This window comes from Thunnus albacares, chromosome 5, assembly GCF_914725855.1.
Source record: "Thunnus albacares chromosome 5, fThuAlb1.1, whole genome shotgun sequence".
Lineage (NCBI taxonomy): Eukaryota > Metazoa > Chordata > Actinopteri > Scombriformes > Scombridae > Thunnus > Thunnus albacares.
Genome location: NC_058110.1, coordinates 13,464,223 through 13,480,915, shown reverse-complemented (window position 1 = coordinate 13,480,915; position 16,693 = coordinate 13,464,223). Strand labels below are relative to the sequence as shown.

Below are 16,693 nucleotides of genomic sequence, written 5' to 3'. Positions count from 1 at the left end.
ATTCAGTGCAGTTTGGTAGCTTGGGAGCCATTTGATAAATTCAAATGGTGTCAAACTGTCTCAGAGAGACAAAACAAAACCCTGAACCCCAAGAGGTATGAAGACAAATGCCTGTAAAAGCAAAGAAATCTAAAAAGAAACATACCCATGAGAAACAGTGACTACACCATAATGACCTGCCATCACTGTACAACACGCTCCAGGTCAGCATTGCTACCTGCCTGATCGGATGAAATATTTAACACTGAAATGCCACCCAACCCCTCTCTTGCTCCCTCTTCTTCAGTGTATCTCTCTCACTCTCTCTTTTTCGTCTGTCTTTCTACCTGGTTTCACTTTTCTGCAGGCGCAAAATCTTTCAACATGATGTCCCCCACTGGCGACAACTCGGAGCTGCTGGCAGAGATCAAAGCAGGGAAGAGCCTCAAGCCCACACCTCACAGTAAAGGCTACACCACTGTCTATTCCAACAGCGGACCAACAGGCAACAATGTAGATCCACAGCCTTTCTACACTACTGATTATACATTTATTTAATAGTTACAAATAGAGAATTGATTAAGTTAGAAATTCAGCCACAGTTTTCGCAATTACTGTCTCCACTTTGTGAGACAGTGCCAGTAAATGCAAAGACACGTTGAGTTAAATGTATGCAGTTAAGAGATAGAAATTAATCAAGTTTTCATGAATTTAAAAACTGCAAGCAGTAGCAAAGGGACAACAGAACTCTCTGAACAGACCTCCTCAACTATGAGAACTATAATACAGTACTTAGATCCCAGTCTCTAATTTTAATGTAGAAACACTTGATTTCTTTGTCACTTTGTTATCCTTTTCCAGATACACAATGCCATACTGCATAGCTCCTTCTAAAGAGTGTGTAGCTCTGCAGTGTTGTCATTGGTCTTTTAAGGCCATAAATGACGTCAGTCATTTAACTCGCATTACAATGTCATCATTTATACTGAGTACGTCAAGTGAATTATGAGTTCTTCAGTTAAATAAAACTTCATCTAAGTAAAGGCTGACTAGAGGAAAGATTAAATCTGTCAGAAAGCTAGTTAATGTCTCAGGATCTGAAAGAAATCTTGGCATTGTGTGACATTAAATTTCAAGAACAACAAGAATGCATTTTATTGCCCTAGCTACAGTATGTCTAAGGATATAGTCAGAAGAGACGTTACTGGTTTAAAAAAAATCAGTTTTGTCACACTTCATGTTCTCTTGTCCACCTGTGTCTTTATATTCCTCCAGGGAAACACCTCACCTCCATCAGAGACTCGCACTTGTATCTCACCAGCCAAGCCGCCATCCCCTCCACCGTCCAATACGTCTGTCACCTCCCCACCCACAACCCCGAGTCCCAGCCCCAGCCCAACTGGCTGCGGATCTGCAAAGACCATGTCAACCTCTGGAAGCTACGAGCAGCTGTCCTCCAACTCTGTGATCAATGGGAACAGTGGTGGTGGCAAAGCAGGAGCAGAGGCAGGGCGGAAGACAAGCCTCGCAGATGTGGAGGCACTTGTGCCCACTCATGACGAGCAGGGAAAAGCGATCCCTGAGTGGAAGAGGCAGGTGATGGTACGAAAGCTTCAGGTCAAGATGCAAGAGGAGGACGAGCACAAACGCAAGGTAGGGATGATATTCCAAGATTTGTCATGTGTTAGCTATCCCATTTGTGGTCCTGTAAATTTTAAATGCTCTGAAAACTTGGTTACACGGCTTCATTTTAAAATAATTAATGACACAAAAGGGGATAGCTGCTTGGCTTTGGATTTGAGTGTGGATTTTTGTGATTTTGAACAGAGGTTGTATGAATGTATTTTAGCATTCATGCATGACATAAGTGTTGCTCTTACGTTTAGATTTGTCACTCAAACAGTTAGTCGAGTGTGAAACATCCAATGGGAGTCAAGACTACACATTTACAGGTTCATTTAGCATTTATGCTTTCTTCTTGGCATGATGATGTTTTCAGCTTTTTTTGTAGTTTAATTGCCATCACCTGCCATATACTTATCTTCAGAACAAATGCATTGGCCAGAGTTATTCACAAGGGTTTCAGCCCGCACAGTGGGCTTTCCTAAACAAGCGTTGTGTGTAAATACAATTATTTGGCTTTACAATCTATGAAATTTACCTCTCGGTATAGTCACTGCAGTGTGTGTGGTAATATGTGTATTTAGACATGGTATTAATAAGTAATTTATACTGTGGCAATCTGAACACTTGTTAGTCCCGCGTAACACAGAAGGACTCTATGCGATATGTGATTTGAGTGATTAAATTTGATTTATTAGTAGTTTATTGCTTTATTCCTATACTCTTAAATGATCCAGCAGGTAGAAAATTCTCTTTAATGTTGTTCAGTAATGCTGACATGTAGCTTTTTGTTTATTTCTTGAGATGCAGGGGCATCATTAAAACGTCTAACTGTATTTTAGTGAGATATTCAGTAATTGCATGAAATGACATTTGACTTAGAAAACTCTGAATGTAGTTATCAGTGTGTTGACTACTTATGTTTCTTTGGGCATCTCTCTGCATGTTTCTTTTTTCATATTTATATTCTTGATAATAGCAACAGAGTCTTTGGAGTGCAGTGAATTGAACACTTGGCTACAATGCCCATCACAGCATTAACACACTTGACAGATGGATTCACAGTGTGGGCTGGTGTTTGATGATGGAGTTTTGCGGTTTCAAGGTGTTACATGCCGATTCAGTGGTGTGATGCCGAGCCCATTCACACTACAGGTCAACCAGTACTAATAACAATAACACTAATAAAAATACTAATAATAACTACAATTGCATAGCACTTTACTCTAAAAGTTGCAAAACAGAGCAAATAAAATGTATAAAAACCCTAATGCCATCCCATTTAAATGTTTTGTCTTGTTTTTTGCATGGAGATCATGATCTATTAAAGAGTAACTCCACACCACCACTTTTACTTTTACTTTGTTGCAACGACCTCTCTGGGTTGAAAGTTTCAACTCTGTTGCACCTCTAACCACACCCAGTGTGTTTTAGTATCACTGTTGGGTGTGGACTGAAGTGTGGTCTGTTGCACTGGTGACAGTATCCAATGGTGATGTAACATTGCACTACAGTGCAGTATTACATCATATCTGGGTTGCAGACAGAACATGCAGCAAGATGAAAAGCAGGATTCTCAGCCTTTGTGTAGTTACCCTTTAAACTAAACAAGCACATAAAAACTGATTCATAAAAATGGGAGTGAGAAACTGGGAAAAGGGGGATTAAGCATAGCCATATTGGTATAATAAATATATAGTTTGCATATTAATTCAAAAAGGACAAAGCTTTTTGTTATCGTTTACTCGAAACAAAAGTTTGATGCTTGTAATGAGGCAGTGCCATTGCACCACTAAATCCATGTAAAACCTGTGTGTCGAGAAGGATTTGCACTGAAGCGTGTGTTCACACAAGGAACTCCAAGCTGAAGGAATTCCCCCCCTCCTTCCTTTTTTTTCCTTTTCTTGTGGTCTCCTTTGACTTCTGATTTAGTTTGCGGCAAGTGGGCACTACCAGCCTCAGGAATGGCACTACTCCCACGTCCATAATGCCATTTTGGGCCCATTTGGGGAATTGATGACAGAGGATGACCTCAACCGCATTGAGAAGCAAATTGAGAACCTGCAGGTGATGCACAAGGTCTCAGAGGTTGAGAAGGAGCTGGAAGAACTGGAGCGGGAACTTCACCAGCTTCTACCAGTATCTGCTGCCCTCCATCAAGGGCATTTCTCAGTCAATCCAAAGCAGGTACATGGCCAAGCTGAAGATCTTCCAGGGTGGTGCAGCAAGATTTCTACTCTACTCAAGAGTATGGCCATTCTTCTTGCCACCCTGGGGGGAAAAGAGATAGACATTTTGGATCTTATATGTCCTGGATATTCTCAGGAAGAGACAAAGAATGTGAGTGCAGGTCAAGCTGATCCAGCAGGGTCAGTTGGATTTATTGGACGGTCTCAATCCTTCTCAACAAGAGAGGATGTGGAGAAGGAGATAAAGCAGTGTGGAGTTTCAGTGAAGAACCTCAAGGCCAATTATGAAATTCAGAATCAACCGCAGTCTACAGATAACAAAGCAAATAGAGTCTACAAACGCAAGAGGTCACTCCCTGTGGTAAGTGAGTCTAGTTATCGTCCAGAGACTATTCGAGAGGATGATGTCCCTTATTCCTCTGCTGAAGTCCTTCAGTCCCACACAAATGGAGATTTACCTTCAGTGGAGGAATCACTCTTACCGCTTGTTGAAGAGCCAGTTATCATTGCATCTCATGTTCCTCAGACGTATGTGCCCACTGAAATAATGGCTCCAACCAACATTGAACAGTTCAACCAGGTTCTTTCTGCAGACCCCATTTTGAGAAATGATCAACTAACAAGAAGTTTGGAGGTGCAAACAGATCTAAGCTATGTCCAGGAATGCATTGAAATGAGGAAAGAAAGGATTGTCTTCCTGTTCCTTGAACACTGGCGGAAGTATACCATCTCTGAATCTTACCGGACTAAATATGCTGGCAGGAGAGGAAATCATTTAGATGTTGGCTGGGAGGATTACAACCAATTTAGTGAACAGATTGGTGAGGAGATGCAGAGTGAAGACGACAAACTTCTCCTTTTTATGAAATCAAAGCAGGTAGTAGGGAATCTGATTGGCCACTGGAGGACAATCATGAGCCAAGTGCCCACACGCCAGATTCGCAGGCTGAGCCGTGCCCAGATGATCTACTGGCCAGAGCACTTCTTGCCACACATCAGTGGGTCACCTGTGAGCTATGAAAGCCTAACCCTTGACCTCTTCATGCTTGGATACTTCCAACTGCTGGAAATGAACATGTCTCGCAGTGAGCGCAAATTCCGTCACCTCTTGTGCTATGAGATGTTTGATCGTCTTGGTAGCCATAAATGGGAGGTCATAAGGCAGTTTCACAAGGAGGTCATGGAGGAAATTGAGAGAGGAAAACGTGACTGGGTGGATGGTTTTGAAGACCTAAAGCTCAAGTATTTTGGAGACTCAGATGATGGAGGAGGGATGATGACGGCTTCTCTACGTTCCATGTCTCCTGACATGTCCACTCTACCAGTGCAGGAGTCACTCCCTCCCCCACCTTCTCATCCTCCACCTCCTCCACCACCTACCCACCCTGCTTCCGCACCTCCAAATGCTCAGTATACTCCACCTGCACAAACCCCACAATCAGATGTTTCTCTATCATCACCACCTCCTGCACCCCTGGATGGTGTAGCTGTCAATAGTCAGTGTGTGGAGCAGAGAACCCTGCAGGACTCAGCGGACAATGCTCAGGGGGACGTAAAAGCCACTGAGCAGATGTCATCAAATGTGGCTAGAGTTTCTAATGGGACAGGTTCAGAGCAGGACAGTATGCAGAGTTTGGCAACCGAAACTGTACAACACACTGATGCAACAGCAAAAGCTGAGACACTGCAGGACACAACAGAAAGCACAGGACCAGATCCAGTTAAGGATGTTCCACCTGTTACTGTTAAAATCATAGAGGAACCTCACGTTGATAAACCTCCACCCAGAGATGAACCTAATGAAGACTCAATTAAAGTCATCTATGAGCTCAAAGAGTTCAGCAATGAGGAGATCATCAGATACATTGACCGAAGCTTTGCTTTCTGGAAAGAAAAGGAAGCTGAGCTTTTTGATATCTAACAACTCTGTGGACTATGGGTTTATTTAAAGTATGATCCACATGCACAACCAGAGAAGAAATGCATGAAGATCATGATCAAGGGAACTAACCCGCACAGTGGAGATGAAACTAATCTGGTGTGTTAGCTTTTAGGCCATGTCACATAAGGGACTTAACTGCAGCAAGGCAAAGAGCATCCACTAAGCTGTGCTGACTTCACCACTTGCATATCCCTAAGTGGATGAAAAGAAAGCCTGTGATGTCAAAAGACGCATAAAATTGCTACAAGCCTTTTGAATTGTGTTGAACCAAGTGCTTTTTGAATCTATGATAGATTGCCATGGTACACTACTTCTAGGAAAACAAGTTTTTAAAGGATACGATTTGCCATAAAAGTTGTGCAGAGTGTTTGTTTAGATTGTCTTTGTACTGAAGGACATAATTGGTTAAACTCTACATACCTGGTTTTTACTGAATACTTCAGATTGCATTTCATGTTGAGGTAGTTTCATTGATTCACCATCTCAAAAAGGCAAGGGATTCACTTCACTATTAAACTACAAAGAGTACCTGGTTAGACAGTTACTAAGAATACAATAGTGACAGTGAGGGCACAAAATGGTATTGTTTTAAGTACTCTTTTTTGCTTGAACTCAAAGTCAAAGAAACTAGGTCTTTAGTGGCTTTGCTCGAGTTTAAGGTTATTTTGTGGTTCTCAAAGGTTTTTTGTCTTTAAGTCTGTGACCTCATGATTTTGTTCATACAATGTGTGCCTTTCAGTATAGATTACAAAGATTAGTGGGTATGTTAAAGGTCTGGAGAAACAGTTCAGATTCTGTTTCCTTATCATGAGCAATTCAGAACTCCAAAATTGTAAATTTCTGTTAGCAAATTTAAATATTCACCAGACAAATAATCTAAATCTTTCATCAAATAAACCATCAAATTAAGTATTTGTATTTGTTCCATTAAGTTTTTGTAACTCTATTTATAATTTGAGTGTTTTTGAGAGATTTGCTCAAGCTTTCCATAATTAATTTGTGTTCCTTTATTATTTGGTTTCTACATTGCTGTTAGAAATAAAGTTTGTTGACATTTTTGTGATTATATGATTTTAGTTTTTGATTGATTTGATGATTGATTGATTTTAGTTTCCTACATAATTCTACATCACATGTTTAACTTAAACACATGAAAACATATCGGAATGGAGAAATGAATATACTTGATAAGACATTATTTGTTTCCATCATGATAGAGGAACTAAATAATCACACTGATATACGTACCAATGAAAGAGCCACTGACAAACACTCGCTGTGAAGAACCACACTATTCTCATAGTGTTTTCTCCAGCATCAAGATTACCTTCAAATAACCCTCTTAGCACCACCCGCTGTCATGCTATTCATGGCTTACAGAAACCATAATGAGGTTACAGTGAATCTTTATCAACTCACAGCCCAAAAGGGAAGGCGGTCAGCTGGTAAACTTAAAGCTTTATATATATATATATATATATATATATGTATATATATATATATATATATATATATATATATATATATATATATAGGTTTGTATTCATGTAAAGTATGTGTGTCAGATTTGGTGAATATAAACAGCTTAGTAAAGAGTATGTGGTGATGCTGTTAGTATCAACAGTTACGTTATACAGTATTAGTCACGTACAGATCTATATTTGGTACCACTTTTATTCTGCCAAGCTTGTACACTGCACAGGGGCACATTTTGTATTTACAGTATTGGTTGCACACATTCATTTGACTGTGAAGTCTACACTTAATCCTGGCCATTAACATATAGCATAAACATAAAGTATAACACAGCGAACAACTAAGAATGTCAAGTTCAAACTTTCCATTCATTAAATTGATTGTAGTTCTAAACCCAATTTAACAAAATGTGACCAGACTATACAAAGGTTTATGTATTCCTTGTCTTTATTAGTTAATATATGGAAATATTTTATTGCTAGATACCACACAGAGCTAAATGTAACAGGTAATGGCCCACTGTTTTTAAATCAGAGGTCTGCTCAGACATGAGTTCCCGCATCTTGAAGACTCAACCTGACTGCCAAATTCAAGACCCACTGCAACCCACCAGCACAAAAAACAAGGAGCTTATAATTGCCAAATACCTATTCCTCTATCATGTTTATTAGCAATAACACTATACAAATTGCCCCCAACTGTCACAACATGACATCTCATAATGATAATAATATCAAGGTCAACTTGTCTAATGCCAGATGAACGTGGCTGATAAAACTCAGATCTTCTTACTCACATGAACCCGACAATTCATAGTCATGATCCAGAACGGTATGGAGATACCTTTACATGTCATACAAGTTTTGTCTGAATCACTGGGTACTTTGAGAGGCTTACTTGTTCACAATTTTGTATTTCATCCATTGATGGTTGTAATGGATGCTTGCCAGCCTGATGCAATGTACTGGCTAAACTCTCTAGCTCACACTAGTTTTTTTAAAATGTGTGTTGATTAGTGCTTTAGTACATTATAATACTGTTTTTTGGATCTCTGCATCAACACTACATACTGTAATTAATTGTGTATGTTGCTTTCCTAATGTTCATATTACACAGCTGATATTGAATGATGTAATAAGCAAATTAAATGCTCTACATCCAGTAATACACAACAAAGTGCAAAATCAGTTACAATTCATAAGTTTATATAACATTATGACCTTTTGTTCCAAATCTGTTTTAAAATCTTATTTTACAATGTCAGGGAGAAATTTCTAATTCAGACACCTGAAAAATGAAGCATAAGCTTTGTTATGTAATCATTAGCGATGGTTAATGCTGATGATACATGTAGCCTGTCCATTGGTTTGACTGCCTATAATGCAAATAAGCTGTGTTAAGGGAAGAGGCAGAGCTGAACAAACCCTTTTCACAAAATGTGACAAAAAATGCAGTAAGGGAAAAAAGCCAAGTCAGAATTAGTCTTTTAAAACATGGGCATATGTAATTCTTTAATCTTTAGTCACAAAACTTTAGGGTGCCATGGGTGCCATCCCTGTGACCTATTGTAAGGTAACAAACACAAGTAAATCTGTGACTTGTGGATGGACAGTAAGTGGTAATACAATCCACATTTAACCATGTGAATTAATTACCAGTGCACTTCAGATCACTTTCCATAGTAAATCTATCAGGTAATTTTTGTCTAGATTTTTTTTCTTGCTCTGTAATTCCCAGGGGAATCATTAAAATTTAATTACGAAGATAATCTTACCTGGATTCATGTTTGCCAGGGCAAGTGAAACGCTTTAGAAAGAGGAATTCAAAAGGATAATGTATCTTGTCAGGCAAAGATGAGAAATCCAAGATGGCTGCCCTCTTTCTTGCTCCCCGCTCCACCTCCAATTACAGCCTGAACGAGAGAAAAAGATCCAGTTACCGTATGTGTGCTGTCTGAAAGAACCTCCTGTTAAACAGTCCTGTCCATTTACTTACCATTACTTTACCTTATTTTAAACAAACAGGAGAAGAGTACCTATTGTGAGCTCTGTTTGTTGTTTTAAGTACATACATCAGTTTACGTAACATATATGCTTTAAGCAATGTTTAGTCTCCTAAGTCTGCCATGAAGGCAATTTGTCTAAAATTTGACATTTGAGAATGTGTTTGAGCGGAAAGGATGGACTAATGTTTCATTACAGTTTATTCTTCTCCATGCAAGTGCTTATCTGCCCTCTTTCACATGTAGAAATGCTTTATGTGACACTGCAGGTGTGAAACGCTTCAATAATTTTGTTTTGCACATTTGAAGTGTTTCTGGTATAATGCATAACAGTGGGACAGTTATGATATGATATGTGTTATTTATGCATTACAGACAATGTTAAAACTTATTTTCAACATGGTCACAAGATGTTAAAAGACATACAACATAAAACTAAACAAAGAAAATCCTTAAATTCAAAATGACATTAGCACAATTTAAATAATAAACATCCACATTAAAACACCTAATTTGATGGCTGAAGTAATTGAACCTCTTGTTTTATAACACCTGGTAGTATAACAGAAGGCTGTTTCACAACACATCTCCAGTGTAACTTCTGGCTACATAATTTACTTATGGTACTGGAAATGAACGCACAGCAGCCCTGGTATTACTGGTATTACAGCCATGCTGAGTATGGACTTCTGTTATCTGTGAGCACAAGCGTTGAGGAGCATACCCACTGATAATATTGTACATATGATGCAGCTTCTGTTATTCTACCCTGAGCTGTGCTGGCAAGAGTCCGACCCTTCTGAATTCATGGCTATCAACATGAAATAATGTTCGAGGGGATGCATTTAACTAATCTTTAATATTATTTTGCATAATCTTAAGTTTGTTCCTTAATTTAGTTGTCAAACCACTGAACCACACAGGCATTGCAATGAGCATCAGTTGGATCATGTTTAATGTGATTTTCATACATATTGTGATATTAATTACAACTGTAGCACGCAGCTATAGGCCTAACTGACATCATGTATTGAATGTTTCCCCATACAAATATACAGATGGCTCCTCTAGACTGATAGGCTTGATGCTGATTGAACCTGTGGCCTTACAGGACACTGATCATTTCACTAACCATCAGTTCGTGATGGTGCACTACAGCTATAAAGACTGTGGTAAATGTTCTGTATTTCAAAAGCAGAGGAGGGTTACAGAGGCTACAGAGGTTTTCTTTGCCCCCACCAAAACGCTTTGTACAATGTTTGTTTGAAAGACAACTTAAATTTCACATTAAATTTATTGGAGGATAATCTAACAGGGAATGAGGTCATGCAAAGCAGGATAGGAGAGCTGGTATTACAACCCTTTACTGACTGGTGTGGACCCCCATCTCTCTCTGTCTCTCTCCTGACCCCTCTGCCCCTCCACAGGCTGAGGAGGAGGCAGCACGTCTGGCATCAATGCCGGCCTGGAGGAGAGACATGATGAAGAAAAAAATGGACGAAGAGAAGTGAGTAACAAAAGCAGTGTTCCTCTACATGTGTGTTTCAAATCTTATCTAGTATCATTATGTCCTGGGCCAGTAGGGGGAGATTGTGTTCATTGTGTCTGTGTGTGTTAGTGTGCTCATGGGTGTCTCTTCACCAAGATACCCTTGCAAATAAGGATGTGAAAGAGCTCTTGGGGGGGAATCACCTTGCAGCAGGTGGCCTGAGTGGAACACTGTGTGTGTTTAGTTTTTGTTATAATTGTCCATAGTTCTGTTTATTTTTCTAAACTCAGTACATCTGCTCTGGAGGCACTTTATTAGCTAGACTTTGCAGTTGAGCATGAATTTTCAAGGAAATTATTTAACAGGCTGAAAATAACCCAGAGATTTTAGTCTGCACTGACTGATTACCGTCATGCAGTTCCTACTGATTTTTTTGGTGGCAGAGTCGTAGAACCTCATTCCAAGAGGAGAAATATGGAGGCTGTACATGATGCTGAAGTGAATGTCTGGAACAATCTGGAGATGCACACATTTTAATAATGGATAATTATCTTGATGGAAGCATATTTTTTCCACTGTTTTGCTTAACAAGTGCATCACAATGCACAATGTCAGCTTTATTCCAGACAGAATGGATCCATGGACACAACAGGAAATGTATGTTGTTGGATGAGGTGGTTTTTAACTCTACAAGCATTCAGCTTTTCTGCTACAACAGACAATCTGTGACTCTGCAAATTATTGTTGTACTAATCCATTGAATTATCAATATATTTATGCTTAAAGAATTCATGCAGATCTACCAAAATCTCTCATCAGTGACTGTAGACATAACGCTCCTTGTGATGTTAACTCATTTACAGAGAACTAGTTTATGGAGCCACACATGTAACAGTCAGAAGCAGACTGATGTTTTGTAAACAGAAAGTTTAAGCAGTAAAATGGACAGTGTCAGTGTGGAGTTGAGTAACCATGTTTGCAATGACATTTTGAAATCTAGTGTACGTGCACCGGGGCTAAGTATTACATTGAATCGATAGTGTGGTTGTGATTATGGCTGAAGATGAAATTCATTGAGAGATGCAAAGTTGGCTGGCAGACAGGATGTTTCTTCTTGGTTTTTAATATTTACCTTAAAGAAGAGATGATACAGATACAGATTTGTTGTTACAACCTACAAAGTTTTCATCTGTCTTTACTTTATTTATTATTTCTGTTTTATTGTTATATTTAAGAGATTTCTCTGCATTTTTCTGCTATAATATAATTGTTTTGTGTTTGTAATGTCAGCCCACTTTGGATTTGGGAAGATTTATAATGGACAGTATGTGGTTTAATGCATGTGGTGTAATGCTGTGAAATAACTGTTGTTGCTGTTTGAGATATTTACCATTTCTTTTTGTGTTTACACCCACCTGATGTGAAAGGGACCAGAAGAGGTAAGAAAAAATACTTTTCTTTATAATAATGCTCACATAACATCGAGCTTATTGTAAAATGTGATAATGTTGAGAGACAAGCCTCAATGATTTCATAACAGAGATCAAGTCCTCCATCTAGTGGCCATAAATTGTCACATTTTGTCCCATGTTTACACAGTATATGAGGTTATGAAGATGAATGAGAACTGATACGGGGGAGACAACTTAAACAAATCTGTTTTAAGTGTTTACGGATTGTTTCCTTATCTACAGTAACAAACAAAAACTAAACACTAGCTAAGCCTGTGTTAAAACTAGAAGGGACAAAAAGAAAAGAGCACTGAGGAAGCTTTTTACCAGTGTCACTTGTACAAAGGAGGTCAAAACTCCAACAACACTATGTAGTCTAAAGAACAACTTTATTGAGTAAAGTTGTTATTCTCTTCCCATGCAGCTTGTAAATAGGTGAAGTTGTGCCAGAAATTAGCATCACTTGTACTGGCAGAAAAAGTTTGCGGGTTTTATTGTTGTTACATAACAGCTTATGCCAGTAAGTGTTGCCCCTTTCTGTTCTTCTGTTGTTTGCTTTGCTGACTGAAAATCTCTGTTATACAAATGTATAAACAGAAGAATAATTGTAGAAATCCTCGAAGACTTAGCCCTCAAAGATAAGCTAACATTAGCTATGCCAGGGCTCAATGCTAACGCCATAAAATAAACCCACAGCACACCAGACCACCACCACACACGCACCTGTCATTTTGGGCCATAAATAACTTCTCCTGCGGACTGAACAGGTCGCATTTGTGGAGTAAAAACGTCACATACGCCATGAATGTTGTTGTTTACAGTGAAATAGCCGGAAACGATATGTCTAGACGCCGTGTTTTTAAAACATTATGGTAGTTAGCAGGCCAAAATGACTCTTCCTTGACACCTTGCAGTTGCGTACTTTAAAACTTTCAGTGTCGCGGTAATTTAGTCCCACGTGGGCTCATCAGCCAATCAAATGATCACAACAGAGTGACGTAATGTCACGTTTTTTTTCCCTTTTTCCCTTCAACACGCTGTCCTCGATGCTCAAATGAATGAAGATAAATGCAGAACTATACTATATTGTGTACACCCCGGACCACCAGAAGAAAAAAAGTATATAAACGTAAATAAAAAAAACAAAAATTAATACGCACTTTTTCGGGCTTTGGGCTAGACCCTCTAGTTATACTGAAGATACATTTTACAGTATACAATGATATTAAAGCAATAGTGTGTTTCCAACTTGGTGAGGAAGGCCCCGTCCTGTTTCGACATGACAATGCCTGTGTGCACAAAGCCAGGTCCAAAAAGAAATTTTTTGTCATTTTGGTTTTGAAGAATGAGACTGGCCTGCACAGAGCCCTGACTTGATGAAGTGGGACACAAATTACCAGCCAGGGGCCATTTATTACCCAGTATCAGAGCTTGACTTCATTAATGCCTTCACAGAAGGGGTGGAGGCTGTTATGGCAGTGTATTAACACACATTGTTTTGAAATGAGATATTGGTTTCCACAAACTACTGGCCATGTAGTGTAATAATAGAGGAAAAAGCTCAAATTTATCCTACATGACTCATTAGACAATCCAACTAGAGTACTAACTGTAGGCTTTATATATACTAACAAACTCTTCATGTAAGTGTGTATCACTATATATTATATAAACCAATGTTGTGTGAGACTTTGGTGATTGAAAAGGCCTGTTAACACATTTTGTAAGTAAACTTGACATAAGTTTCCTATACAATTCTAATATATTTTTTGTTTTTGAACCTTTGTCCTCTATTCTTCATGAATGCATCTAGAAAAGCAGAAGAGCAGGCCAAACAGGCCAAAGAGAAGGAAGAGAAGACGGAGCAGGAGCGACTACGGACCATGGGCTACGACGAGACCAAGCTGGCCCCCTGGCAGCGACAGATCATCCTGAAGAAAGGGGATATAGCCAAACAGTGACCTGGGCCATCTCATCCCTCCTCCGCCCTGCAGCACTCCCCACCCTCACACCCCCCACCCCCAAGGCCTTCACTATACGCATCCCCCTGTCTGATCCTCCACTCTGCTCTGTACACTGGACAGTGGGGAAGATATTGTCTCTTCTAACCTCTGTCTCACTCTTCGGCCTCCTGAAATACAGGACCACACTACAGCTGCTGCTGTCCGCACAGGCTTTGAGGCTCAGCCTGGCTGAAGCACAGCAGTGTGACCCTCCACCTCCCATTGAAAGTCTCATGGACACAAACTCTTTTAGTCTTTTAGCGTTAACAATAGCCGTGACATGCACTGATTGTCCTCACTTAGACATTTGCTATAACTGCGTGTGTCCTTAACTACATTAAGGTTATTTTTAGTATCTGGCTATTTGCTTTCCTGCAAATCATCAGCGGCTGTTTCACATAGAAGATTTACTCAAACAAACAGGTTTATGATAAATGGAGAGCGGCTATTTGTGAGCATCACTGCCATGGAGGACAAAGCCTGTCATTGGATTTATGTTTCCCTTTATTAGCCGCACTCACCATTATGTAATGAATGGAAAAGTAGCTCCGCAACAGTTGTGTCATCACAACTCAGCAAACGGCTTATTAAACCCTGAAGCAGCTAATGCATTCTGTACGTAGACTGTATCGCATCTTTATCATGTTATATACTTAGTCTTGAGATTTTTGTATCAAGCTCTTAGAAGCACTTTCTAAATGGCTTCATTTTACTGCCAGAGTTGTAATTCTTGTAAGAAACAAATCCTAACACTTTTCAAACTAATCTGTTTTCTTTAGATAAGCTTGTTGTCATTTCTCTGTGGATTTGGAATACTGATATATATCCTATTTTAATTAATGTAAAGATTATGTAGCTGTGCAAATTTTATTAATTATCACTGGAAAACAAAAACGCCGCAATGTTCGTAATTCATTTTTCTATATGTGACCTATGTGTTAAGCTATTGTGATCATGAATGTGAAATGTTGTGTGCATGTGTTGCATAATGTGTATCAAACATATTGTGATGTATTATTAAGCACATTTGATCCAGGGCCCTGAATTTTCACAAAAGAAAAAACACACTATTTGAATACGATCCTGCAAGGTTTCTATTTGAGCATGGCCTTTTTTTAAAAAAGCAGCATCTTACACCAGACATCTCATCTGCACACCCTGAATAATGAGCGAGTAGAGAAAAGACATCAGTTTGTCCCGTGTCCTGTTCCAGACATTGTCCCCGTAAACCTGGAGGATAAATCTTTAATGGGCAGATCTACTTACTCTTTCTGCCACAAACAGGTGTAACATCAGAAATGTACAAAAATTATCAGTAGATAATGCCAGCTGTGTTTCATCTGCAGCCACTAGTGTGAAGAGTCTAGTTTCATGTCTTTGGTCAAACATCTGATAACAAAAGAAGAACAAAACTTACACAATGTACTGTATATTTCACTCTAGACTTCAGGGGGATCATTTTTAGGTGACAGAATTGACACAAATGTCAGGTTGATTATTAAACAGCTTGTTTTATTCATAATTTCTCGGGTCTAAACAGCTCTTAGGATTCACACGTTTGTTGAGTGTTCAACAATTTCAGGCTGAATATGAAAATCTGTGTTGAATGTTTTTGGTAGAACTGAGAAGACGCATGTTAAATCTTAGCAGAGTAAGAATCTGTGCACTGACATTTAACAAGTAACTGGATCTCACAATCATGCTGGATGTCTATTTCTGAATGTGACACTTAGGTATTCCCACATAATGGAAAATATTCTACATGTTTACTACGTTTATGTTGGGTGTACATTTTTACAAATCAAGCGTACACGTCATGTGGTCATTAAAGACATGGTCCTAGTCGGGGGAATTATTTGGAAATATTCTAATTCACTTTCATCGGATGCCATATGATGTTGAAATTAAAAATGATGTAAACGTCATTGCCATTTGATTTTCTATATATATAAATATATATATATATATAAACTCTGTATATAGTGACCCTCTCCAAATTTTGTCATCTCATTGTTTCCATATTGCATTATATTACATGTCTCAGCCTTGCTTGAATAGAATGTTGGCTAATTCATGTATAATTATATTTTCAGACTGTTAAAAATGAAGAAAATAAATCTTTAATCACCAAACAATGTTCAGAGTGTGCTTGTGTTGACTCCAACAGAAACACGTGTACAATAAAATCCACTAGATATTGGTTTTGAAGTTTAAGGGTGTCCATATATACACTAAAAGTGACTTTCAGTACATTAAAGTTTGTTTTTTGGCTTGTGCTGGTGTGAATATAATACTTCCCAAAAATCTAGAGCAGGTTAACAATATATACAATATCTCTGAGATTTTCATTTCCTACTCCAAACAGTACAAACAACAGTTATGCTTCTTCTCTTCATCATGACAGTCCAAAAGATTTTAGTGTAAGTGGGTGCAGTCACAAAACAGATAAAAGCCCTGATTTCTCTGTGCTGTGTGCATTAATCAGTGACGAAGCTGTAATGCATCTCATTGATCACCAGAGAGCGCCAAAGAGCTAATT

General features: G+C 38.8%; 2 protein-coding genes across 10 annotated transcripts in view; one reads left to right on the top strand and one right to left on the bottom strand.

Moving 5' to 3' along the window:
* Positions 1-13,108, bottom strand: part of acot7 (acyl-CoA thioesterase 7) — a 131,225-nt gene extending 118,117 nt beyond the window's left edge. For 2 of the 5 annotated variants that reach the window (XM_044350793.1, XM_044350796.1), the window contains exons 1-3: positions 12,875-13,108; positions 10,569-10,676; positions 8,984-9,121 (exon numbers count right to left, since the gene is read on the bottom strand). The gene's annotated coding sequence lies outside the window, so the exon portion shown is untranslated. The remainder of the gene's footprint in view (positions 1-8,983; positions 9,122-10,568; positions 10,677-12,874) is intronic. The other 3 variants (XM_044350795.1, XM_044350799.1, XM_044350794.1) reach the window with 3 other exon arrangements.
* The window catches only part of espn (espin), a 48,672-nt gene extending 32,386 nt beyond the window's left edge, over positions 1-16,286 (top strand). For 3 of the 5 annotated variants that reach the window (XM_044350787.1, XM_044350784.1, XM_044350788.1), the window contains 5 exons: positions 347-492; positions 1,255-1,632; positions 10,639-10,718; positions 12,119-12,139; positions 13,965-16,286. In XM_044350787.1, coding sequence (XP_044206722.1) covers positions 347-492; positions 1,255-1,632; positions 10,639-10,718; positions 12,119-12,139; positions 13,965-14,112 — 773 coding nt within the window. In that variant the 3' untranslated portion in view covers positions 14,113-16,286. The remainder of the gene's footprint in view (positions 1-346; positions 493-1,254; positions 1,633-10,638; positions 10,719-12,118; positions 12,140-13,964) is intronic. The other 2 variants (XM_044350785.1, XM_044350789.1) reach the window with 1 other exon arrangement.
* The last annotated feature ends 407 nt before the right edge of the window (positions 16,287-16,693 follow it).